At 44.4% G+C, this 26,650-nt stretch overlaps 1 protein-coding gene across 2 annotated transcripts in view; it reads right to left on the bottom strand.

The window, feature by feature from the left end:
- The window catches only part of SLC26A5 (solute carrier family 26 member 5), a 40,002-nt gene extending 15,848 nt beyond the window's left edge, over positions 1-24,154 (bottom strand). The window contains exons 1-6 of one of the 2 annotated variants that reach the window (XM_019509453.1): positions 24,090-24,154; positions 8,411-8,630; positions 5,447-5,586; positions 2,801-2,911; positions 2,111-2,277; positions 1,491-1,655 (exon numbers count right to left, since the gene is read on the bottom strand). In XM_019509453.1, the coding sequence (XP_019364998.1) occupies positions 1,491-1,655; positions 2,111-2,277; positions 2,801-2,911; positions 5,447-5,586; positions 8,411-8,574 (747 nt within the window). In that variant the 5' untranslated portion in view covers positions 8,575-8,630; positions 24,090-24,154. Of the gene's footprint in view, positions 1-1,490; positions 1,656-2,110; positions 2,278-2,800; positions 2,912-5,446; positions 5,587-8,410; positions 8,631-8,974; positions 9,169-24,089 lie in introns of those variants that run through there. The other variant, XM_019509454.1, reaches the window with a different exon arrangement.
- Positions 24,155-26,650: the final 2,496 nt, after the last annotated feature.

The following is a 26,650-nucleotide window of genomic DNA, read 5'->3' as shown; positions in this document are numbered from 1 at the left end:
CACCACTGAGGGAGATGCTGGGAAGCAAGTCCAGACCCACTGTGCACTGAGGGAAAGCAGGACTGACTGTATGTGGCTGGGCCAGGAGGGGCTGAGGGACTCACCACAGGCTGGATAAAATCCCTGGGTGAGCGAGATCAGGCCTGCAGGATGTATTTTGCCCACCCACCCCTAGAATATTTTTTTAGGTATTTTGCCCCAGAATATAATACACAACCTGTTTTTTAAAAAAAGTATTTTTCCAGAGTTATGGCTGCATAGAGCAGGGACAGAACCTAACCTTCAACAGACTCACTGTCCTTTTCCTGCTTAACTAAAGCTCAAACCCTAGCTTCTGATGAAGACTGGGCTCCACAGGTGGATATATAATTCTGAAAAGAGCTAGAAAGTCTCCAGAGTTGTGAAATAGGAGGAGAGAGACCAGAAGCAGCAAAACTGCCCTAAGAAACGTTAACTTGATTAGTGGAACATCAAGACCATTAAAAAGGAAAGACAATTGTTAACACCTCTGCAGTGACGAACAATGAGCCATTAAGTCAAATGATTCCCTCAGCTGCCTGAATAGTAGTGCCACAGCTGCTGCATTGTGGAGCCAGAATCAAAGCATGGTGCTTCTATCCTGGGCAAAAAACAGCTTCTTCTCTTAATACATACACCCCAATCTTGGGGGTCTCATTTTGGGGGAAAAGGTTTGTGTTGTATGTGAGAAAATACAGTATATATGGATTCTTGGAGAAGACAATTAGGGTACATGCAGCATTGAGTCAGCTAATGTTACGAAACATCAATGCTAATAACAAGTAGCAACACCTTACACTTATATAGTACCTAACAAATGATCCCAAAACTTTCAATTTCCATCACAGAAATACACAGTTATCTCTGTGGTAACAGAGTGTAACTATTTAAAGAGTGTAAGTATTTAACAGTATCCAGCAACATGACAATCTATAAAGGAAACTACTTATTGCTTAAATTAATTTCATATGTAATGATCAGAGCTGAGACCTGGCCGGGGTATGGGGCAAAGACTCTACGTTCATAATGTATGCTATGAGATCACTAGTGATGTATTTACTGTTATGCCCTTAGGTTTTAAATTTCAAAGAACAGCATCTCCAATGGCATGGTGGCCCTTAGAACCACAATTACCTGTGGACAGTGGATGCTTGGCAGAGAGAATCATTTACCAAACCAATAGAACAGGCTTCATGCAATATCCTGGGATTTCCCTGCAGGTGTCCCTTCCAGTTACTGGTTCAGCTGGACTATGGAAGCTGATACAACTGCAGTTTGGGATGGTGAAGTACAGTTTCAGGATACTGCACCATTAGATATTTCATATTTACCTTCATTTCAGGACCTTCCCACTGTAAAATGTCCTTCAATTGGTGCTTAAAATCTAAGGTTTTAGATTAGCACCAAAACAGGCCGTCCTGGGGAAAGACTGATGATTAGACTCAGAACATGTTTTTGAGAGAATTACTTACATATAAAACTGAAAGGGCTCCACTGTATCGTTTAGTCTTAACTCCAAGCAGATACTTTAACTGGGAGGTAAAGACATGAACCGCTGCAGCAGTTGTGAACCCTCGTACTAAGGGCTCTGTTAGGTAGATGGCTACAAATCCAAACCGAAGGAGGCCTAAACACAGCTAGCAAAGAACAAAAAAATCAGGTTACATGACTCATCAGTGCATTCATTCCATTGTAACTTGAAAGCTGGCATGATGCAGGACACAAGAGATGAGATTCCTGCCTATCCCTCACAGACCAAACCAGAACCAGTTCAGGGAAATTTGGGCACTGCCTTAAACCCAATTCCTCTTTGCAAAGCTCAAAGATCCCTTGGCAACTATCTTCCAAGCCAACAGCAGAGTGCCTCAGCCACAGGCAAGATGCCAGGAGAAATGACCGTTTCCAGGGTATTGCCCCAACATTCAGGGGTTGAAGTTTACTAGAAACAACTTGTAACTCTCACTGTGCAAAGCAAAGTACAAACATTAATATTTTATTACTGGGGAAACCTGCTGCAATGCTGGCTCCCCTATATAACTAGAAGTCTGGCAGCTTCTTCTAAATTTGTCTCCTCTGGCAAAGAACACCTTACCTGTATGATCCCTGAAAGCAAGGCAAGAGTCACAGCCACCTGCACCCTCATGTCATCTCTAGTTTCGGTGCTGTTGGTGGAATTAGACTCCAGAATATCAAATTTTTCATCAGGAACTTCTCTTACTGCAACTGCACCAACCATCATACTGATTACTGCGAATGTGCCTGGAATGAGAGAGAGAGAGAAAAATAGGCTCCCATTCTGAAACAAAACTCCTCCTTGATTTTATTAGGGTTTCTTATCCAGAAGATTACCTCAGATTTGTACAGTGTGTGGAGTTAACCGCATGAACTATTTTAGAGTTTCAAACAGCAAAGGACAATAGTCTGTATATTGAATAACCCCTCCTGTGGCAGGCAAATAAAGTTATCATTCTTTCCTCCAGTCACTCTCTGCCTCTGTGAATTGGTCCTAAGCCACACAACTAGTTGTCAAGACAGCTGAACACATGGCTCAGGAGTTGTTCCAAGTGCTTGCTGCTAAAACCAATCCTTTAAAACATGCTTTTTCTATTCTTCCCTAAGCAGATTGAATAAATTAACAGTGAAAACATTTTGCTAGCATTGGAGAACATGAAAAAACTAACAACTTAAGAATTTCAATTTGATTGAAGACAAAAAACACCAAATTCTCGACTTATTCTAAATCAAATTACCAAGAACTTCAATTGCAGAAGAAGAGATATACCTATTGATATATGTCGGGAGGTCCCAAAAAAAGTATACAGAAAAACAGGATAAAATGAAGAATATAGGCCAAATACTGGGGGAACAGCTGCCAGTAAAGCATAGGCTAGACCTAAAAAACACAATGAGAGAGAGAGAGAGGTACATAAGTTAGGGAACAACAGAACAGGTCCACTTCAGACAAAAACTACTTCAACCTCCAACTGCACATTGACTGTTAAAATAAAGTTAACACACACATAAAATGTCAAAATTGTCATGTGCATAGAACATTCTACAAAGATACATTGTACATTTATTGTTTCTTCCATGGGAGAAAATTTAAGTTTTTAATACATGCTTTGTGATGCCTTCATTCATCACCCACCTGACAGGTTTCACAGAAGATCAAAATTTTCCTGTTTACCTGTCACTCCTCACATATGCTTTCCTTTGTTCACCCAATTCAATGTACATACAAGACACTATTAATATACATTCATGCAACCCCGTTGGAATTAGTGGAACTGCACCGTAGTGCAAATCAGCACAACAGTTAGCCTAAATATAACAAATGTAGGCACGTGCTGACTCTGGTCAATAAAACCCAGCATTGCTTATAACTTGGAGGAACTCCCCTATCTCTGTATTTCTACTACTGCTGCAGTTAAGGACAGCTAAGAAAGTCTGAGCAACCAGTCTGGGGAAATCTACCATTATAGCAGCCTTATTTAGAGGAGTTGCCCTGGTTCTTGCAATGATGGACATACTGGCCTGGATAGTATTATTACTCCAGCAACTTGAACCTCTGAGCAGGTCTGGAAGACATGTCAGAAAGATACTGGCAATCACCTAAAGACAGACTGCATGGCCTATTCCATCAGTGGAGCTGCACCAGTATTAGCTTGACAGTGAATTTGGACCCCTTCCTCCCCCAAAACACAGTGTGGCCAGGGTATGGCCCCTGTCTCAGAGACCTTACTTTATTTTGAGTAAGAAGCCAGGATTTTTTGGAGGTGATATCTTTTACTGGACCAACAGCCTGCACAAAGTGAGATACGTGGGGAAGCCGCCAACATGAAGGGCAGCAGCTAAGACAGCGGCTGCTCCCTCCACCACTGAATGGCCCTGTCCCTCTCCATCAATAAGCAGCAAGAGACAGGATTGCCAGGGCCCCTTCGCCAATCAGCACTTTGTGGGGGGGCGGCAGGGCATCTCTGCTGCAATAAGTCTGTGAAAATGGTCAGGAAAAAGTCTGCAGTCAGCCCGTGAAATTGCCCCTCTGATGCCTCAATTTGGTAGGTCTCTATTCATGGGTAGGGATCTACCTAAATTACACCAGAAGTGCACTGCGCAGAGACTCTTTTAATCTTCCTCTTTTTGCCATGTGCCTCCCCCCGCAAATTGATGGAGGAACCCCAGTGGCCCTGCTGCTTGCTACTGATTGACTGGGAGGCAAAAACCACAGTTTTAAATATGGCATGGTTTTTGCCTCCCACTACTGATTGGCCAAGGGGCCCCAGCTGCTGATAGGGCAGAAGGCAAAAACCACAGCACATTTAAAACTGTAGTTTTTGCCTCCTGGCTGATCAGGAGCAAGTGGTGAGCAGGGGGCTGCTGGGGCCCCTCTGCAATCAGTGGCAAGGGAGGCCCACAGTGAAAAGGAGCTGTGCAGTGCACTTCTGGCACAATTTAGGTAGATCCCTATCTATGAATAGGGACCTAACAAATCGAGGCGGCAAATGGGTGATTGCACAGGCCAATCACGGTGCTGGTCATTTTTGCAGACTTTAAACAGATCTCTACTCATGGGTGTAAATCAACAACTACAGCTCTGTAGTGTACAAGAGGAGTAGTTACTATTATAACAAATAAGGTATGGACCAGTCTCTGATGCCTGACTTTGCTGAAGCTGCTCCAAGTAAGACAGGCTTGACTCCTTTGCAACAGCACTCCCTATAGACTCCAGGTGCCAGTTCCTTCTGAGACTAGAGTGGAGAAGACTGGACTTGCTACAACTCTTGGAGTGAAGAGATGGGGAGGAAGTAATAATTAATTACTTCTTTCAGAAAGGAATTTACATGTTTCTAACTTTATGCAGGCAAATAGCTTTGTTAACTTGAACAGGGTAACAAATAGCCTTCAGGGCTCTCCAATTCCTAAGGTTAGTAACTAGAAAGGAGGATTTTTAAAGAGAATTTGCTGTACACCGTTGGCTATCATGATGGAAAGCAGCACTTTCAAGGACAGCTCTTTCAAAACCAATAAACTGATTGGTTTTCAGAATGCTGTTGTAAATCATTCATTAATGGCCTCCACGTACACATGTGCACAGTGTAGTCCATTATCATGTTGCATGAACTCACAGTTGGGCAGGAGGTCATTCCCCTAAGATAGTGGCTCCCAACCTCAGGTCGCAACCCAAATCAGGGTCTCAGGGGGCTGCCCCTCACTCTGCCCCTCCCATCTGTGGGGCTGTCACCGCCACTGCCCTGCATGATCCTGGCTCAGCCCAAGCTCTGCTGGTGCCACCAGGCACAAGTGAGTCGGGGACAGGGGCTGCGACATGGTTTTAGGGTTGCAGCACAAAAAGGTTGGGAGCCACTGCCTTAAGATGACACATGTGACAAACAAACAAGACAATCAAAATGGACTGTGTTCTACTCACCTTGAGGAAGCTGCATAACCCCAGTGCTTATACCTGAGATAATGTCTCCTAATAGATACGCCTTCACCGGATACCGGGGAAGCCATAGTAAAATTGGTAAGAAGCTGTACAGATGAGACTTGGCTTTTTTGGAGGTACAACTAAAAATATCAAACAAGAAAACAGGTCACCACAACAATGCCTGGACTGAACTTAGCTAAGAAACCAAGTGACGTGTTATCATACCCATGAGTGCACTATATTATACTTTCTACTTGAACATCTTTATGGAATTGGGAAGCCACCACAGGACTTCAAGAGGGTGTGAAGCTGGTCAGCACATGACAGAACAAAGCAGTTGTACAACCCTTTCTCCTAGGATGGGTTCTACAACACCACCGCCTAGCTCTTATACAGACCCAAAGACTTTACAAATTATACAAGAGGCAAGTATTTTTGCTGGCAATATCTTTCCTTTAACTAACTACATGGCCAAGATAAATTTAGACAAGCCTTCCTCAGGTCTCTGCAAATGAAGCAGACACAGCACAGCTAAACAGCAAGAGGAAGGAAAGCTTGGGTAAAACTCCATATGGAGATAAAAACAGGATAAAAGAGAAATTATCATCACAGAGCCAACAGACAAGAGGGATGCAGTAGAAACCTGATCAGTAGAAGAACAAGATCATTCAAAAGAGTCGTTATCACCTGTGTAGATATTAAAAAATATTAGGCAGATTATAACAGATCTTGAGGAAACTGTCTATGTTAAGTCCCTGGTTCTTAGTGTCCAATAGGGTAATGAATTTGTGTTCCAAGGCTTGTCTCTTGAAGGTGTTTTCTAAATTTCTCTTGAGCAGAATTGTGAGGTCAGACAGGGAGTGGTTTTTCTATGAAAAATGTTCTCCTACCTGTGGTCCAGTGTCTGTCTCTTATCTTTTTTCTGGGATCATTCACTCTGGAGCATAGTTTTTGTCTGGTTTCACTCACATAGTTTCCACGAGGGCATTTGGTACACTGGATGAGGTACACTACATTATGACATGCACTATATGTGAGGTAGATATGACTGTGATTGTTATTACTGTAGGACTAATTCCAGGAGTACTAAGCTCATCCCTCCATCACTGGAGTCAGCAATATTGATCCCCTGGGTTACATAACAGGGACATTTACCTTTGGCAACCCTGACCTATGTTTAGTGATTTGAGCCAGTGGAGTCTGTCTAGCACTCCTGTGTGGGATCCTCTTATTTGAGAGTGTCAGAAGAAAATGTAATCTTTGGTAAAAAGCCAGGAATTGAAGGCATATGGATTCCTCACTCTAGAATTGGAACTGGCAGAAAACTGGAGAAGGTGGTCATAGTGCTTCTAAATTCTCCTAGAAACAAACGTCATTAAAGGACAATCCATGTTGGTGAAATGCTCCACTTCTCTTTGTGTAACATGGAATGGAGAGGCATGTAATATTCTGGAGAAGCATGAAAGAGACTGAACTAATAGACAAAGTGTCGGGAAGACTTTAATCCACACACTTGGGAAATTTGCTTCAAGGTGAGATAACTGGTATTTCCTTTATAGACCTGCCCAGTAAGATCAGGCCATAACAATTTTAATATTTCAGGGATGGACCAACTAGGGACCACATTATTTGTGGTATCATAAATTAAAGTAGGTTATTGCAAAAAATGGGCTCAGCTCTGGAAACAATAGCTAATAACTAAAGAGCTAATGAAGTACCTCTTCATTTTCTCTTCTTGATGCCTACATTAGCTTTCCAGCTGCACATCTCTGCTTTTCTGTCTATACAGACCAGCCTTAGGATCTGTCTAAAGTGACCACTGTGAAGCTGTGTAGAGACAGATACCTGAGCTACCAGTAAACCAGCTACCTCAGATACCAGAACCAGTCTAGCCCAGTGGTGCCCAGCCTTTTCACTTTGCAGGCCAGGTGGGTAGTGCTAAGTCCAGATCTGGCTGGTGGGCTCCTGGCACACAGGGCCAGCATGGTAGAGCCCAATCTGGCCTTGGAGGAGTCCACAGCCTGACCCCAACCTGTTTGCTGGCTGGAGGCAACAAGGAGTGGCCCAGTTCTGATCCAAACTTGGGGGTGGAGGAGTGCAGGGTGAAGAAACCCCAGTCCAGACCTTCATGTTGGAGGGGCAGAGTGGCCCTGGTGTGAACATGTGGGGGGGGCAGGGGGGACACTAGGGAGCAGCTTGGCCCTGGTCCAGTCATCTGGACATGGGGGGTTAAAAGGAGGGAAAGGGTCAGTGTTGCCAAAGGGTCAGTGTTGCCAAAGGTAAATGTCCGTTATGTAACTCAAGGGATCAATACTGCTGACTCCAGTGTGGTGGAGGGGAGAGTTCAAACACTCATACATCCAGTCAGATGAAAGAAATACATTTAGCTAAATTTTTCTTTTGAAAAATGCTGACAGTTTTTGTAGTGGCTAAAATAATATGGATAACTAGGATAACAGGTCAGATCTCTAGGCTGTTACATATGCACATTAATCTAGAAGATAAATTTTCACTGTAAGGGTGCAATACTTTGTAGCTTTAACATAGTGGCTGGCAACTCATGGCCTGCAGACTGCATCCAGACCATGGCATCATTTTATCTGTCCTGCAAAGCCAGGGGCTTTTTGGTGTTGTTTTGGTGGAGGGAGCCTTGCCCACCCACATGGTGTGGAAAAGAGGCAGTGATGTCACTGTGGTGGGGTGGAAGTGGTGACTGCAGCTGCATGGCTATAGTGCGGCAGCAGTACGGGCTGGGTTGGACCTGTGCTTGACCTAAGCTCTGTTAAAATGCCCCCTGCTACAAAATGCTCCAGAACCCTACTCTAACAAATTGAGTGAGTGGAAATAAAGACAGCTTAGAAAAATGAGACCATGCCAGATATTCCTCATATCATGTTCTTGCTGAAAGGGTGGGACACAAGCCTCCAGCAGATATAAAATAAAGATAAACACACAACCACTTACCGACATGAATGTGCTATCCTCTGTGACAGAGGCTGAGATGGCTTTTCCTTCTGGTGCAGCTGCTCTTGCAACAACTCTTGGTTATAAATTGGTCTCTCCACAGAATACATCTGGGTTTGCACAGGGTATTCTTCATGTTCTTGAGCACACTCCATGGTTTGCATCAATGATCAGGAACAGAAGAAGAACAGCTTTTAAGTCTCCACCAAGAAGCCCAAACCTAACACAGACAAAAACAGTTTTATCATTCAATGCTATTTTTATTCCTTGAACATCTGGTTTGGGGCATCTTTCACAAATGCTTTAGAAAAGTATTTTTAGACGTGTGTGTGTGTTATATGTAGGACACACTTTTCTGGATTAAAATTAGCAGCGTACTTCTAAATTTCATGGCACCCCAGCTGAAAATCACTGAGATGGATCTAAATGCAGCAAAAGGAAGGAGGGGGACCTTGAAAACCAGTGATCTAGCTAGTGCCACTTAAGGGTGGCAGGGACAGGACCCTTGCCCTGCTGTGCCTTGCTCTCTCTGCTATCTGCCTCCTCCCAGCCCCTGGCCTGTACCTCAGGGGGCAAAGGCAGCCCCTGCTGCTGAAGCTGCTTCTGCAGGGTCTCACACGCTGGTGACCACCCCTGTGGTCTGTCCTGCTGGCCCTGGTAGGGTAGGAAGAGTGGAGAGGATGAGTTGGGCAGCAAGGTGCAGCTCCCTCTGTGCATCTGCCTGCCAGCTTGCTCACAGCAGAGTGTGTGGCTGGGATCCTGGAGTGGAGGGGTGGGGCATGGGGCGGCACAGCCTGAGGATGGGGAAGGGCAGGGGAAGGGAACAGCAGCAGCAGTCCCCACAGGAGCCATGGCAGGGGCCAGTGGAGTAGCTGGGGCAGGTGCATGGTGAGGGTAACACACAGGGGAGGAGAGCATTTACCTCCTCACACAGGGGCTGGATCTAACAGGATCTGGTTGCACACTTCTGTTGCACTCCTGGCACACGTGTGCTGCAGCACACCCTTTGGGAATCACTGCACTAAGACTTTCAGTTTGACTACAGAGATGAATGTGCTACGAATACACCGAGAGCTTGTGCAACAGGAATAAAATAATAATTGAAAAACTCTCTCATACTTAAGATCTTTCTTACACAGAAGTGAATATTTTTATGTTTTTCTTTTAGGGAAAAGAAACTCCTGCGTCAAGCTTCAGGCTGGTGGAACCATGTGGATGGAAACTCAAATCTAAGTCAGATGGATACATTTAGTTTTTGATCTTTTCTTCCCCTTTCCATTCTCTTTTCCAAGGAGATTGCAACACTTTAGGGGTGAGGTTTTATTTCTGAGTTACTTCCTATTACCTTTTCTGTCCTCTTACTTCAACTGTCACGTTGCTTGGACTGGAGGTGGAAACCAAATACAGATACATCCTTTTTTAAAATTCAGAAACACATTTCTCTTTTCTCCTGGCAGTTAGTTACTTCCAGGTATGGTCATCTGTTACTCCCCTCTGCTGTGAATTTACACTTTATTTCTGCTGGTCTTACATGATTTCTTTCTCAGAGGAGGATCTCAATGCATACGCCAGACTCTGTTCATATCCCAGCCTGGCATACATTTAAATCAATGGGAGCTGGGATCTTTAGGGAATTTTATATTAAAAATTATCCTACTCTCATCTGCGAAAAACTTTCAAATTTGCTGCTCCACACTTCTCCACACCTTCAGGGCATCCTGTGCTCTTGTTCTCTAGAGGCTGCTTGTAGAAATACGAGCGAGAAAAATGTCGCACTCTGAACTAGAGGCACTCCAAATTCTGAGCAGTAAGACAGGATCATTAAATTATTAAGTAAACAGATGCTGGCTAATGTTAAGTCAGACAGCTGAAAGGTAACAGAGGGATAAGGTTAAGCCTGACAAAAGCAAACTTTTCCATATTGGATTTTAAAATAAACAGAAGCAATTTGCTTAACCTTGGTAACCTTGATGTTGAAGAGATAGGCCTGCAGTGATCGTCATGCACCATGACACACACTGCAACATTTTATGGTCACATCCTCTCCTCTGGCTGTGGGGGAAGGAAATGGTGGATTTTAAGGTCCTTGAAAGTCCTGAAACCAGGGGGAAAACACAATTCTTGGTGTAAGACCCAAAGGGGCCATTCAGGTAATGAGAAATCAGCTGGATACATCTCTCCTGTTTCCACCCTTGGTCAGACTATGCTCCCTTCCCTACACCATAAGGTTAGAATGGGCAGGCATGTAGGAGATGCTATGGCAGGCTTATGCAAGCCCAAGGCTTCCCTTTATGTTTCAATGAGAACCACTGTCTCTTTCCTTGAATATTTTACATCTTTCAAAAATGTATTTTGACTTTGCAAATATTCTCACCATCCACAGTCCCACTGGCTTCAATGGGACCGACATGTACACAACCTTATGCAGGCCTTTTGGGATTGAGGCTCATGGTTGCTGGTAGAATAAACAAATCTGACAGAGACAGGTACCTAATTTTAGAGACCCTTCCAGGGGAAAGAGAAAAATCCTTTTACGGGTACAACACCCCTCCTCTCCCATCAACTCCCCAGCTGAGTTGCTTGATACAAACATAAAATAACAAAGTTAAGTACCAGTCATTTAGAAGCCACCCTCTTTACATTTCACCCGAACACACACCAATCAAAGCAAGAGTATAACATAAGTGGACAGAAAAAAACCAAACACGATACAAATGAAAAGTTCACCCAAGGGTCGACGGCCCAATGGGTTAGCGTGGTTAAGGCACTCCAAATTCTGTTGCCAAAGGCACGCAAGGAAGTGATGTGGCTAGAATAACACCAAGAAACTTTTAAGTCCTTAGACTCACTCACCAAAACATTTACTGCTGAGTGAAGAGGGATGCCTTTGGCACAAGTCCTACACTGGGCTCAAACTCACACCTCTGCAGCGGTAGCAAGACCCCTTAACCACTCTGCCACTGTACCCCATACAGCAAGAGAGGAAGCTGTAAAGATCACTATGCATTCACAGTCCAGGAGGATCCTGACACACCTCATTATTGATGGCTGGCAAGTTTTGAAAGAAGCCATGTGAGCAACTTCACTGACACCAGCAATATAAATAAATCATTAATAAGCACATGCTGCTTCAGCTGTGATTTAGGAGTTGGGAAAATAATGATCAAGGAAAACTGTTTATGCTTCTTTATTTACAATTCAAGTCTTTCTTAGAGTTGTTACGCCTACATTAGTTCAGCCCTGAAGCCTATTTATAATCTAGGAAGCTGGTTTCAGAGATACTTAAAATAGACCTCTGCCCTCATGCTCATTAGCATATTTTACGAGGCAATAACACCACTCTATGTTTATGAAGTGGTGCTCATTCATGCTGAAGAGTTGGACCCAAGGGACATATTACAGCCACTTCCCATTTCAATGAAGTAGGAGCACGTGTGCTACGCCCTGCAGATCAAATTCAACCCTTAGGAGATGAGCACTTTTACAATAAGGGTTGTGACCAAAACTGGAACGGTCCAGCAAAAATGGAAACAGTATGCAACTTACACCATGAACCACTGGAATCCATGGAAAGGAACCCATTCATCGACTTCAGTGAATTTTAGAAAAGTAGCAAAGTAGCAGCATGGGGAATGCCTTCATGTGTGGTGTGTAGCACCGCAGACAGGTCTGTGGTGCCACATACGGCACATCCATGCTCATCTGGACATGGCTAAGAAGTCAATGAGGCTAATTACACATTTAATGTTAAAGCTATGTTTAAGCGCAACATCCTGTGCCTAGCGAAACAACAGTGGAGTAAATCTAATTTCTACCATTTCTAACTCCTATGATTTTATCACCTGTATTTAACCTAGAAGAAGAACACTGTTGCCTCTGATAATTTTTCCCTTGCAAAGTGGCAGACAGAATGTAAATGATGGAGAACTCTGTTGTGACAAGACACACACATGCAAAACACCTCCTATGGTTTAGTAATAGCTTATTATATAGTTGTCATACAGAGCGAAAGAGAGATACCAAAACCTTGTCCAAATTCAGCCCTTACTCTCAGCACTGCTCAGGCCCGGGAGAAAGGAGCACCTTATTGCACATATTCCAATGACCCATGGTTCACATGGATGCAAAGCAGGCGTTTCCAGAAAGCAGTGGCCAGCCCTGTGCCAGAGGTCACTGCAAGACCGGGACATTTTTTTAGATGGGAAATTAATTCTGGGTATCTGCAGGTTAGAATTGTGGATAATGAAACATTGTGCACAGAAGACCTTTACACTTCACAGCAAAGATTAAATTAATAAGCAATAAGAGTAACTAACAGCAGTGTTTCTTATCAGACAGATAAAGATTGAGGCACAGTAACTGAGAGGCTTCATATAAGGGACTTAAGAGCTGGTGGTTCTTTATCTTACTGATAAAGGCTACTTGTGGGTGTCCTTATTGTTATTATCTGCCTGAAGGTGTTAACAAATTATATTATTACCACCAGGCAGAGGTGTTATAGGTGTCCTGTGTTTCCAGTCTCAAACAGCAAAGCAAGAAGCTTGAAACAAACTGCTGCCTTTTCTAAATAGCACAATAAATCCTAGTTTGGCTGAATTCAGTGAGAAAATTCTCACCGATTTCACTAGACCAGGATTTGATCTCACACAAGAATTCAGAGAGCACAGATGAGCACCAGCTTGTCCTTCAGATCCAAAACATGGAACAAGACAAAGAAAAGACACTACAGGCAAAAGGATGATGGGGCATGAATTTCAGATCTTTAACATATATAGAATTATCACCCCTGAATACAGGATTTTTATTCCTGTACATTGCACGTTTGTTCACTAATCCAGTGGCACTGCTGTATGGGTTGCTGTGACACCTTGAGGAATACGCGTGCACCAATATATAAACCCTTTTTCATTTTGTGAAATAGCCATTTATGACTATAACCTTCGGTGTGGCTTAGAAACTCCATTTTGCCTGAGAAGCTGAAATAGGCCCATCAGCACTGAATGGTGGTGATGGGATATGGGAGCAAGTACGGCAAGACTATTAACTTTTATGGACTACGTGTCTGGGGGGGAGGGCAGGTGCTGAACACACAGTGCAATCCCACCCCCCTTCCAGGGAAGAAAAGAGGAGGCAGGGATGACTTTAAACATTGAAAGAGACACTAGTGCAGCATGTTATACTGAACAGGCGTGCTTCTATGCTGGACAAACCCAAGTTAAACATAACTTTAAGTTTGTGATGCGTGGTCTCCTTCTTGCAGTTTATAAGGTAGGGGCCACAGCTCTTAGGCTATGGGCCAGAGAAAATGGTTCAGCTAAACATGCCCCTAATATCACACCTTAGCCCAAAGTTAGTGAGAGAAAAGGGCCATAAATCCACGGTTGTTAAGGAAATGAATACTCAGCATGAGTCTTTTAAAGAAGTAGCCTTCTCTTTCTTGCAAGCTCCACTAAGCCCCATATTTTCTTTTATTTCCCTCTCCTCTCAGGATTCTCCAGTCCTCCACCTTCTGCCATTGCTACACTTGGACAATAGCTGTAAAATGCTACCAAACTGCACTGTGAACAGTTTATATCATTACAGCAGGGAAAAGCAAAGTTAAATGATCACACTGCAGCCCAGAGACACAAGTCCCTTTTGTTCCTCTGGGTTCCCTCCTTGGTCTCCTCCTCAGGGCCTTTTCATTTTAACTCAGGGTTAGACTCTTCTGCCTCAGTGTTTTCACTTGCTCTCGGCTGGGAGAGCTCTCAAATTTATTTCTCAATTCGCCCGCCTCATCTAAGCCCTGCAGCCAACCACAACTCAGCAACGCAGAAACTGCACTGCATAGTCTACATCCACCTTCCCCCATTACTGCAGATGCTGGTCTCCTCCTTCCTGACACCTAGGTGGTATCACAACCAACTCTTTTCTCCACATCCACATTTGTTCTGCCTTGGTTTCATACACAGCCTCTGTGAAAGCCCTCCTCTACACCTCAGTGTCTCCTGTTTCTGTTGTCACAACTGCCCCTTTTTGTACTCTGCTCCCCACACTATACTATTAGAGTCTCCTTCCCCATGCACGCTTGCTCAGATCCTGTACTACCCTCTCTGAAACTCTTCTGGGGTTTCTTACTGCTCTCAGGTAGTTCAGCTTCTTGTCCTTGCTGTTAAGGCCACTGGCCTGACTACCACCCACATCTTCCTGTTCCCATTGCCTCTGTTCTGTCCATGACCTGCACATGCTGTTTCCTTTTCACACTCCCGCCTTTGCACTTCCTACTGCGCTGCTCCTTATGTAGGATTTCCTTCTCCTTCCAGCAGCAATCCTACAGCCTGCCCTCAATTCACCTTACCTAAGATCATGCTCCTTCCTCTTTGGCAGACTCAGCTAAATCCACCAATGAATCACAAGTTTAGAACCATGCAAAGCTTGACAAGCTTAGAACCTGCCTATGAGCCAAATCCCAAAGTCCTTGCTCGGGCCTTGATCAATAATGAATCTGGCACCAGATGTGCTGCATGGTAAACCAAAGAGATCCTACTCATTGCAGAATTAGGGCTGTCTTCAGCTCAGCCCCTACTCAGGTAAAACTCCCATTGGAGGAAGCCTGTAAGGATCTCAGGATTCGGCTCTGTGTGTTTTCTGAGTTGCATCTTACTCTACATGAAGTTCACTAAATTCAATGGCATTTTCTGAAGTTTCAGATATTATTCATTCTGAATAAGGGGACCACAACCTTGAGGGGTACCTTCACACTCAGATGCACAGAAACACAGACAGCTGTCCATTTGTACTCACCCTCACAAACTACAACTGTATGATGAAAGTATACAAGAAAATATACCTTCCAGCGATTCCAAGAGAGATCGGTGGAAGTACAACATTACTTTCTCTTCAGACTTTTTAACTTTGATCTATTGGAAGAAACCTGATAATGATATGTAAATACTATCTGGGTGGAACTTTCCACTCACTGTACTTTGGTACTTATAAAGCTCTCTATCACGTTATTGATTATTGATATTTCACGCTTGATTTTCCAAGTCAGGGATTAAAATATTTAGCTTCTAAAGATCCGCTCCACAGCAATGAATACATTAATCCCTTAATGCACTGTTTTGCTATCAATAGCAGCTCTACTTGTTTTCAGGAAGAGATTGTATTAAAAATCCCTGGAACCCCCTTTTGGAACATGTGGATCTTGTGATTAAACAGCTCAGTAAGTCAATATCTGACCACTGTGAAAGGCACCAACCGCTTGCCTCTATGCATGTTCAGATAAGAGATGGCACATGTTTTCCACATAAACAATTTGATCACAGATGGAGAGTTTATTGCTTATTCACATTTCCCAGGCTTGGTATCTGGCCCTGAACCTGCCATCCTTACTCCATTGCTGCATTACCACTAAACTCAATGACAGCTTTGCTTGAGTTATGACTACGGGATCACATGATATATGGGTAAAACAACATACTGGGGGAAAAAAACCATTAAGAAAACTGCATGACTTAGGGCCATTACATCATATTGAAATGAGTCAGGCAGGACTTATTTTTCTAAACCCAGGACAGTAGGGACCAAGAAACTACTAGCTAGATTCATTCCTACCCCTCCCCCCAGACAAAAAAATCTTAGTTTCAGCACATCACCAGTTCAATCCCAGGGCCGCTGATGGGATGGATCACTCTTCTCTTATAGAACTTCTTGTTACTGACTAGGAGGGAGAGAACATAAATCTGGGACCCACACACAAGCCAACCAATTTGGCAGTCAATGGGATTGATAGCCCACCGCACCACTACTTTGTAGGGGCTGGAGTTCAGAAATGTGAAGTGGCTGTCAGAACTGCCAGCCCCTAGCAACTTTTTAAACGCATTTTCTTTTGCAAATTGGGTGGGGGGAAAAATGGAAGATCAAACAGGCACCATCAGGATGTATGAATTTTCATTTTAAAGAGGCTCTGACATTATTAATTATTATCCAAGAGAGAGAGAGAGATCTAGGAACCACTGTGTAGATTATCAAACCCTCCCAATATCCAACAACATTTTCCTATCTAGATTTCCCAATCTAGATCCTGTTTTATTCTCGTGCCCAGGAAAATATTTTAAAAAAAATCTATCAATACAGCAAGTGAACATGGAAAGGCTTTTAGTGGCAAGTGGGATCTCACCAGAGCTGCTCCAGCAAAGTTAATTCCCCATTACTCTGTCAGGAGGGATGGACTGGCCATGCAGCCGAATAGGAAGCGTAGGCAATCCCAACCTTGGGGATCTCAGATAAATTGTTACTTTTGCGTTGGCTGAGGAAAGCTTTGTTCACAGGGGCGATTTGGAGAAGTGGTGGTGATACTTATTTTAATACCAGTATTTATCTAAAGTAACTGTCCTCCCTTCTACCAGCTTCAAGAGATCCATTTAACTCTCCTCCCAGGTAACAATGTGCAGTTACATTTTTTAAAACAAAATAAAAGAAGCAGAGAGCTCTCAGCAGTTCTTATTTTCTGCTTTTTATTTTAACATAGATTTTATGAGCACAAACATTTTTGTACACCGTGCCTTGGACTAGACCCGGATTGCCCTAATAATGTGAACAGTTAATAGGATTTGAGTTCTGCCCTCCTTCATGCATTTGGTATTTATTTAAGATTATGCTATCTAAACGATAATGTCTTCCTGTCCCCTATTTACTTAAGGGTGTTGCCTTCTGTTTCTTCAGCTATGAGAAACAGCCAATGGAAATGAGCTACCTCAGCAACAAACTATCAAGGTTATATACAAAAGACAAAGCAAATGATGCTTTGCATTAATTTTCCTAGATGCACTGAAAATTCTCAGTTCACAGAATGAAAACAGATTATCATTCCACAGATAAATGTTTTCTATATAAGCTTCCTCACTTTACTTTCAGACTTCTGCCCAGGGCTCAGTGTTTCTTTACCTACAACTAATGACATCACCATGGGCAACAGCTTAAGAGTTGACACTTCTTGCCAAGTTTACATGTCATCTATTGCAATATAAACACAGTGGGCATATCTACACAAGACATTTACTGCAGAGCTGACTGATTAGCTACACAGTAAAATGTCACTGTCCATGTGTGCGTTGCTATTAGGACAAAATGAGCTAATTAACTCCGCCATAGGACAGTACTGCCATACACAAGTACTACCCTACAGTGGAGTTATTCACTCCACTGCAACGCATGTATAGTGCCCAGGCTAGCCAGGGCACAAGGCTGTCTGTCAGGTAGCCCCGCACTGGAGCACCCTCATGCCCTGCCCCAGCCAGCACCTCTACGGCATGTTGAGCCAGGCTGGAGCAGCCCTGGCCTGGCAGGCTGACCCTTGGGGTCCCCCATCAGACAGGGCTGCTCCACTCTGGCTCAACGTGTTGCAGTCCTGGGCACACGTGCAAATGCCAGGTCTGGGAACAATAAAGTCCAGCGTGAATGTCACCAAAATTTATTCAACTGCACTAACTGCATGTGTAGATGAGTCCAGTGAGCCAGATTTTGCTCTAAATTACATCAGAAGTAACTCTCTAATTTTCTCTGAGCTGGCAGAAATAGGACCATACTCCACCAACAGTGCAACTACATTAATGGAAGTGGTACTTTAGACAAGACACAGGAGTTGCTTTGGATTTATCCCAGTTATTGGCTAAACTGAAAACCAGAAAGTCCAGTCATAAGACAAGGCAAGAGAGGTGGCTAAAACAGCTTTCCAAATTCCTGCCTGTCCATTCAGGTCTCATTCTGAAAGTAGTCTTTAAAATGTAATATCAGATGGAGGGATTTTCAGAAGCACCAAGTACTTTATTTCACCAAGAAATAATACCATAATTACAAGCAGCACTTCAAGTGAGGGAAGAAACATCTAAACTACTTAGGTTTCAGGACAACCAGTAGTGCTCACTGTGACAGAAAAGTCACTCATTAACTGGGAGCCCATCAGCCATCACAACAGCCATGCCAGATGACGGATGGCACATGCATCCATGTGCTTAATAACCACATTCCTAAAGGCATCAATCACATGGTGCCATGCTCTGACATTGGATCAGAGTGAAAAGGACAAAGATGTGTTCTACAAAGTGAGAGGGGCAGACATCAAAACATAGCTTAATCTTTGTGATGGGTGAATTTAACACCAGAGTTGGATACAACAAGGAATGGAAAGAGCAGTGAAGAAGTATGGGCAGGGAATTGCCAATCAAAATGCTAAGAGACCTGCTGAACTATGGTTGACGTCCAACTTACATCTTGAGGGCACCATATTCCCTCACAAGAAATTCCACCAAGAACCATAGATTTCTCCAGACAGCATATGAAAAAATCAGCACACCTCAATCAACTTAGAATCATAGAAAAATAGGTCTAGAAGGGACATCAGGAGGTCATCTAGTCCAGCCCCTGGCTCAAGGCAGAACTATCCTTGTCTAAACCATCTAGTCTGTTCTTAACAACCTCCAAGGATGGAGAAAACAATTTCTCTAGGTCAGGGGTGCTCAAACTCCAACCCACAGGCCAGATCTAGGCTATAGCACTGTGCCATCTAGCCTATGGGGCTTTCCATGAGCCCAGACATTTGGTAGTGGAGAAACGGTAGCACCACTCCCCTACTGCCAAACCTTCTGATCTCTGGAGAGCCCCTGGCCCTGCTCACTGGATCTAGCACCTGATTTCAATGTGCAGGACTGGGTGCTGTGCCTCAAGACCTAATCTTACCAGGAAAGGGGCAGTATGGGGTGGTGCTGGCCTCCCCCAGGACCCAAATCCCAGTGCGCAGGTTGCAGGAGGGGCCGGTGCCAGTCCCCAGTGACTGACCTGGCCTGCAGACAGCCTCACATCACTCATCTGGCCTGTGGACGCAAAAGGTTGAGCACCACTGCTCTGTGAAATCTGTTCCAATGTCTAACCCCTCTCATAGCAAGCAAGCTCTCCCTAATATCCAACATTTCTGCAATTTAAGACCATGGCTTCTTGTCCTGTCCACTGTGGCCATAGAAAATAGTCTATTACCATCTTCTTCATGTATTTGAAGAGTTATCAAATGCCCTCTTAGCCTTCTCTTCTCCAGTAAATAATTCCATTTTTTCTACCTTCTAACCCTACCCCATTTTTCCATCATGCTTATGCTTATGCATCACGCTTCCCAGACTTCTAATAATTTTTGTTGCTCTCTGGTGGACTCTCTCCAATCTGTCTACACCTTTCTTGAAGTACAGGTTTCCCTCACTTTATGCTGTACATGTGTTCCTGGAAAACAGTGCATAACTAAAATTTGCATAAAGGGCACCACTTTACAATGTAACAAATAGGGATATATTGCAAAACCTCAACTGTACTGACCCCCAGACCTATATCTCCCACTTTTACAAGACAATTTTGGTACTCAACAACAGCAGACAGTACACACAAGCACAGGGCACTATCATAATGAGGATGGCAATTACAGAAACATGCAAGACAGACAACGAGCAAGGAACACAGATCCACACAGGAGACTATATCTTGGTGTGCGTCACTCCCACAATGCACTGCCCAAAGCAGCTGACTGGAGGCTTCCACCACACTAATCACGTAAGAGTGAATTTCCCTCGCATATAACGAATTTTTGGTATAAAAAGGGTCATCGCATAAGAGCGAAGTCGTACATACAGAACCCGCATAAAGCAAGGGAAACCTGTATAGTGCCCAAAACTGAACACAGTACTTCAGATGAGGTCTCTCCTGCTGAACGGAGTAGAAGAATTACTTTCACCGACTTGCAGAAAGCACTCCTGTTAATACAACCTAGTACACTACTGGCTTTTTTTTGCAACCTGAGCACACATTCAGCTTGTGGTCCACAATAACCACTACATCCTTCTCTGCAGCCTAGTCAGTTGTTTTACTTCAGCCTAGTCAGTTGTTCCCCAATTTTTATTTGTGCATTTGATTGTTCCATTCTAAGTGCAGGACTTTTTACTTGTTGTTATTGAATTTCAATCACTGAATTTTATACCATTTTTTCAAGTTTATCTAGTTCATCTGAATCCTAATCCTAACATCTAAAGTGTCTGCAATCCCATTTAAGGGGTGTCATCTGCAAATCTGCTAACTGTTAACTCAATCTCTGCTTCCAAATTATTAGTGAAAACATTAAACAGTGCAGAATCCAAAAGAGCCCCCTGGGAAACCTCCACTTGATAACTCTTCCCAATTAGACATTGAATTTTGGATGATTACTCTTGGAGCATAATGATCCAACCAGTTATGCATCCACCTTAAGGTCTAGATGAAAATACTGTATTTCCTTAAATTACCAATGAGAATGTCATAGAAGACAAGGTAGAAAGCCTTCCTAAACTCACAGTATATCATATCCACTGCTCTTCTCCCCATCCACAAAGCTCATTGTTTTGCTGTAGAAGAAAATCAGGTTGGTTAAGCCACTTGCAATTCAGGTAAACTATCCAAGATGCAAGGGCACCACAATTAGCAGATGTCAGCGCAAAACTGAGAAGGGCTTACTTTAAACAGAAACTGGCAAAGAAAATGAACAGTGCAAATCTGGAAACAAGAAGACTACAGGGGATTCCAGCTTGGAAGCAGGGACAGATCTAAGGTCATTTTAGAAGCACAGGAAAATGAGAGACAGTCCCAAACTCAAGGAAAATTGGCAGTATTTTACTTCCAACAATCACAATTGGATGGCAACAGATGGAGCAAAAACTGGGTAAGTCAAGAGATATTGCACCTTGCTGAAGAAACACAAGCACTGAAAGGAAAATTCCTGGATATTTGGAACAATAATATATTGGGGAAAAAAAACAAAGGAGGAGTACAAGGAGCAGAGAAGAGCAATACAAGGAAGATAACTGGAGACAAGCCGAAGGCCTGCAGCTGAAGCTGAAGATGCTGCTATGGTAGGAAACCACAAAGCTGTTTACCAAGTCACTAAAAGCGTGCTTAGAAATTTCAAAACAAGAAATGGAGTAATCAAAAGCAAAGATTGAAAAAATGCATACACCTGATATAAAGCAGAAAATCAGATGGGCAAGCATTTCAAGAAGTCTACAGTAGACTCAACCCCACCTCCACACCAAATTTTGATAACATACGTGAACTTAAACAAATTAGGTTTTGGCATTTAGACAGACCCGAGCACATATTCAGCTTGTGGTCCACTATAACCACTACATCCTTTTCTGTAATATTTCAGCCTAGTTACTTGTTCTCATTTTTATTTGTGCCTTTGATTGTTCCATTCTAAATGCAGGACTTTTTGCATGTCGTTACTGCATTTTATTTATTGAATTGGGATGATTTAGTCAGAGATGACCCTGCTTTGAGCAGGATGGCAAAGAGACAATCATACCACAGCATAAAACCCATCACACTAATTAAAATGACAGAACTGTTCAGATGAAACACCTCCCAACAGTGGAACATGGAATCGCTGTCAGAATCCCCACTGACTACAACAAACTGCAGAGTAGTCACACTATATCCTGTCACAGGAAAATGTTTTGCATTGAGATATGACACAGGATAAAGAGGCAGGGAATGCAAACCTTAAAGAAGAATAAATTGGACTTGGGTCCAAGACACAGATACTCCCATGAAGCACCATCACAGAAAAAAAGGACAGAATGGCACATTTTTGTCATTACCAGTCTGGTTGACTTTGCCAACCTACACAAGCTGACATTGTGCAACAGACCTCAGTCCTATGGATACTAGCTAGTCACTAACATTATGAAGGCCCCATACTGAGATTGTCTGTAAAGATGAACAACCAGTCAACACAACAGTCAATATAGGGGCAGCCAACCTGTGGCATGGGTAGCATGCAGTAGATTGGGGAGGGGATGGGCAGCACAATGGCAGATAGGGCAGAAGGCTAAAAGTCAGGAAGCAGAAAGCAGAGCAACAGTGTGGTCAGCGAGCACAAAGCAGATTGAGCAGGACTCAGGGAGGGTGTGGGGCTAGTTTGTGGCACCCCATCTTGGTTCTATCTGGTCAGGTCACACTCATATGGAAAAGGGCTGTATTCTCTATCTATTGCTATTTGACATTGCCATAGACTGGATAACAAAGAAGGTACAGGTGATACAAATGCTGACAGATCATAGGTAGATGGCAAATGCTGAGAAAACCTAGCTTTTGCTGCTGACATTGAGGTATTGAGCACTGCCTCTAAAAAAGTACAAATGAAGACAGACAACCTGGTTAAAAAAAGGCAGGTTAATGAGTATGCCAGAAAAATCATCCCTGACATTAGAAAAAAATAACATCAAGTTAGAAGGCAGAATTGTTCATCTACCCGAGCAGCCACACACTAGGCAAAAGAGACTCCAAGAAGGAAATTATATCAAGAATAGAAAAAGTCTTCACAACATCCCTTAAACAATTATGGAAATCAAAGCACATCGCAGGAGAACAAAACAGACTTTTCAGCACAAATGTAATCTCAGTACTAACATGTGGCTGCAAGAGCTGAAGAACTACTGAGACACCTGGCAGGAAATGACATGTATTTGAACTCAAGTGCTTGCAAAAATACTGGGCATTCTATGGAAAGATTCTATCACCAATGAATACTTCAAGAAAACTGTCTCTGATATATCAGAAACAGGCTTGCAACACCCAGACACCTACATGAAGCTGTCAAATGGAAACCAACTGATAAGGGTATCCTGAGAAATCCTCAAAACAATACACCACAGATGGAAGCCACAGCAAATAGCCAAAAGACTGGCAGAGGCTAGTTCCTGCTGTTTATGCCAAAACCGGGATGAGAGAATGAACATGGGAATGAGTTACAACATAAGTCAAAACAGAAGCACGGCAAATGTAGCGTTTAGGTCAGTTAAATCTGAGGTGTTTTACACTTCCCAAATTAGACTGTCAAATTCAGAGAGGCAGTGCAAGAAAGCAAACATCCCCCAAATTACCAACACACTCATTGGGTTCTTCATCTCTGGCCTGACCCTTAAAGGCCTGATGTTGCAAGATGATGTGATGCTTTGAGGAAACTGCCTTGATATGTCTGTAGGACTTATGAATTCTGGGTATGACTGCGAAGCAGCTGGGAAAAGTCCTACATTGCACGTACTTGTGCAGGACTTCATCTCACCCCTCTCAAGGACACCAGCAGGTCACTCATTACATTTTAGTGGCAGGCTGCTGAGACGTCCGGCTGAGGTCTAGATGAACCACCTCAGCCAGCTGGTCTGCAAGCAGGTTTAGGTGTGTGGAGGTGCCCAGCACAGAAAAACACCCCCCTGCTCTTCCCCGCCCCCCACGTTACACGGAGCAGCCCCACGGCCATTGAGCAGGAGGGCAACAGAAGAGGACAACAGTTGTCCTCGGTTTAGCTGTGAGGCCATCCAAGTTCAAGGGGTCAGACGGAGCTGTAAGGACCCCGTGGTCAGTGGACAAACCAGGGGCTGTCCAAAAAACCCCCCAACGGATCACAGACGATTTAAACAGGTCACGTAACGGTGCGAGAATCGCGCGTGTGCGGCGCCTGTCTCGCTGCCCCGCGCAGAGCACGACCCAGCTAAGCCACCGCGTCCTGGGCGGGGGGGAGAGGGCTGCGTGGGGCTGGCGCGAGGCCCGGGAGCCCGCAGGTGCCGGCGATGGGAAGGACAGGACACGACACGACACCCCGCCCCAGCCCAGCCCGCGCCGCACTCACCTCCCGCCGTGCCGCCCGGTGACAAGCAGCTAGCGGCTGAGCAGCCGGGGGCCGAGCGGGGCGGGGGAGGAGGGGGCGCGCGGGCGCAGCCGGGAGTTGTAGTCGTCGCGGCCCTGGCCCCGGCGCGGATGGAGCGGCCGCGGACTACACGCCCCACAATGCAGCGCAGCATCCCCCGACCCCCAGCGGGGGCCGCCCCTAACGCCCCCTGCCGGCGGGTGACTGCGCAAGGGGCCGCGGGCACTGGCTGAGATCGCTGGGCGGCGGCGGCGGCGGCGGCGGCGGCGGCGGGATGTTGTAGATTCAGGTCCGAGTTAGAGCCTCTCTCTGCGGGCGGTGGTGGGGGCGTCCCGGTGGGCTGGGCCTGGCCCGGGGGAGCTTTGCACAGCAGTCACGAGCACCAGCAGCGGTCCATGGGTCCAGACGCGAGGCCCCGTGTCCAGCCCCATGCGTACGCTGCCCTCACCCGGGGGGGACTAAAGTGCTCCTCTCCCCTTGGGAAGAAGAGACCGCCCGGCCCGCCAGCTGCTGCCTTCTTCAAACCTCCAAGGGAGCCACGACGCTAACCCCTTGCTCCATGTTTATAATGGCAAAAAAAAGGGGGGGCTGGAAGGGAGCTCAGGGTCACCCAGTTCAGCCTCAAACACGCTCACCCTTGGCTGGATACCGCTCCGCGTCAAGTGCGTGTCTAAACTGTACTTAGAGAGGTCCGGTAGCAAGGATTTCCCAACCCTCTGGGTAATTTGTTCCAGTGCTTGCCCACCCTCAGAAATCTCCTCCTAATATGTAACCAAAGGGAAACAGGAGCGTCTCCACCAGCGCGGTCTTGAGCCGAGCACCCTCCGCCAGCTTTTCTCACCCTCCGTGTATTAAGAGATAATAACGACCGATGGTTTCTATGAGGAAGTTACAGCAATGGAGGAAGTGGGGTAACGCTCAGACTAGAATCCCGTTTTCCTTCTGCGTCCTACAAACACCCATGTCAGCAAGGAGGATTTATTTTAGGGCACTATTCATGTCTGTACATTTACTTCTGCATATGTAAATGTTGGCTATCCTGGGGCCTCCTGTACACCGTGATACTGGGGCTTACCGTACACAAACACTCCCAAAAGGGACATGATTAAAAGGGTAGGGCTTGAAGTTTGGTATCACGCAGTGCACTTCTCTAAACCGTCTTCTGCAATAGCAGTGTTATGAGTCAGCATTTCTCGTGGTCATTTACAGTAATGAACACGTCAGGTTTGGCTCTGTGATACTGGATCGGTTTTGTTCAGGAACAATTGAAATATATGGAAATATATATACTATTAAAAGTAGTAACATCTAAGCCAGTATTATTGTAACAATGATTGTTTTAGCTTTCGTAAGAGCAATGCAGCCTTGTTAAACCAAGATAAAGAAATGATCTAATGGATTCAAGGCTGCTGTTATTCACTTATATTGAACATATGATATTCGAGAGACTGTAATGACAGCAATCCTATATGTAGTCCTGTAAGTGCATATGGCTGCTCTGGAAATGCTTGTTTTATTTGATTTGGCCTTTACTGAGGTAGTCTTGTTGGACTGTAGAACTGGCATCCTGAAAAGAAAGCACTGCTTTTCGTGTCTTTGGCTGGCATGCTGGTGAACAGGAAGGTAGGGTGCTAATGACATTACTTGAAATGAGAAAGACAAGCTGGTCTGGTAGGAAGAGAAGAGCTAGGAATAGTTTCCTGTGCCTTGGCAACATTCTGTACCAGAAACATGATTACTCACCGAGTGACCAGAAATGAGGTAGGCAATGCAATGTCTTTTATTAGATCAATAACATTATTGTATGCATTTCTGGTGGAGTTTCTAAAAACTCCTGTTCTTCACTTCTCTCCATCTGGACCAACTCTCCAAATTAATCTGTTCCTGGAGCTTTAGTCTTCAGGCAAAAATGACAGTAAAATATTGAGTTTGTACACTTTTTGCACGTAATGGGTCAGGTCATCACTAGTGAAATTAACATGAAGATTAAAGTACTTAAAGGACTTAAAATCCTTTTTCCTGTGTTGTCTGTATCCTGTGTTCCCAGACGTGTATGAGAGAGCTGCTTGGCAGTGTGCTGCTGTGTTTACCAAAGAAAGGAACAACAAAATGGTTTAAACAGGAAATTACTTGGGCTTCATTTACTCTAGATTGCAGGCATGCTGTATGACCTTGTTCCTTTCCCTCTGTCCTGGGACACCAGTGAAAGGGGCCACCATTAAGTGGTCTTTAAAAAGGACAAGCCATTCTCCTGGTGGGGGTGAAGAGATGGGGACAGGGACAAGCAAACAAAAAAGAAGCAAGAGGGATCAGCCCAACATGTCTGTCTGCTCCATTCCCAGAGCCACTCTCTTCATGGGCTACCTTCATATTTCTCTAAATTCACCTATTATCTTCCCCTTGCACCCTGCTGTTCCTTCCCCAGTTTTTCCAGGTCTGGTTTACTGAGAACACATCAAGCCGTGGTTCTCTAGATCAGTGGTCTCCACAGTGGGGTGTGCAGGATGATCCATTGGGGTGTGCAAAGAAAATATTAGAACTTG

Source organism: Gavialis gangeticus, unplaced genomic scaffold (genome assembly GCF_001723915.1).
Source record: "Gavialis gangeticus isolate Ggan-Ray unplaced genomic scaffold, GavGan_comp1, whole genome shotgun sequence".
Classification (NCBI taxonomy): domain Eukaryota; kingdom Metazoa; phylum Chordata; order Crocodylia; family Gavialidae; genus Gavialis; species Gavialis gangeticus.
The sequence above is the reverse complement of the archived record's forward strand: the minus strand, read 5'-3'. Positions and strand labels throughout refer to the sequence as shown.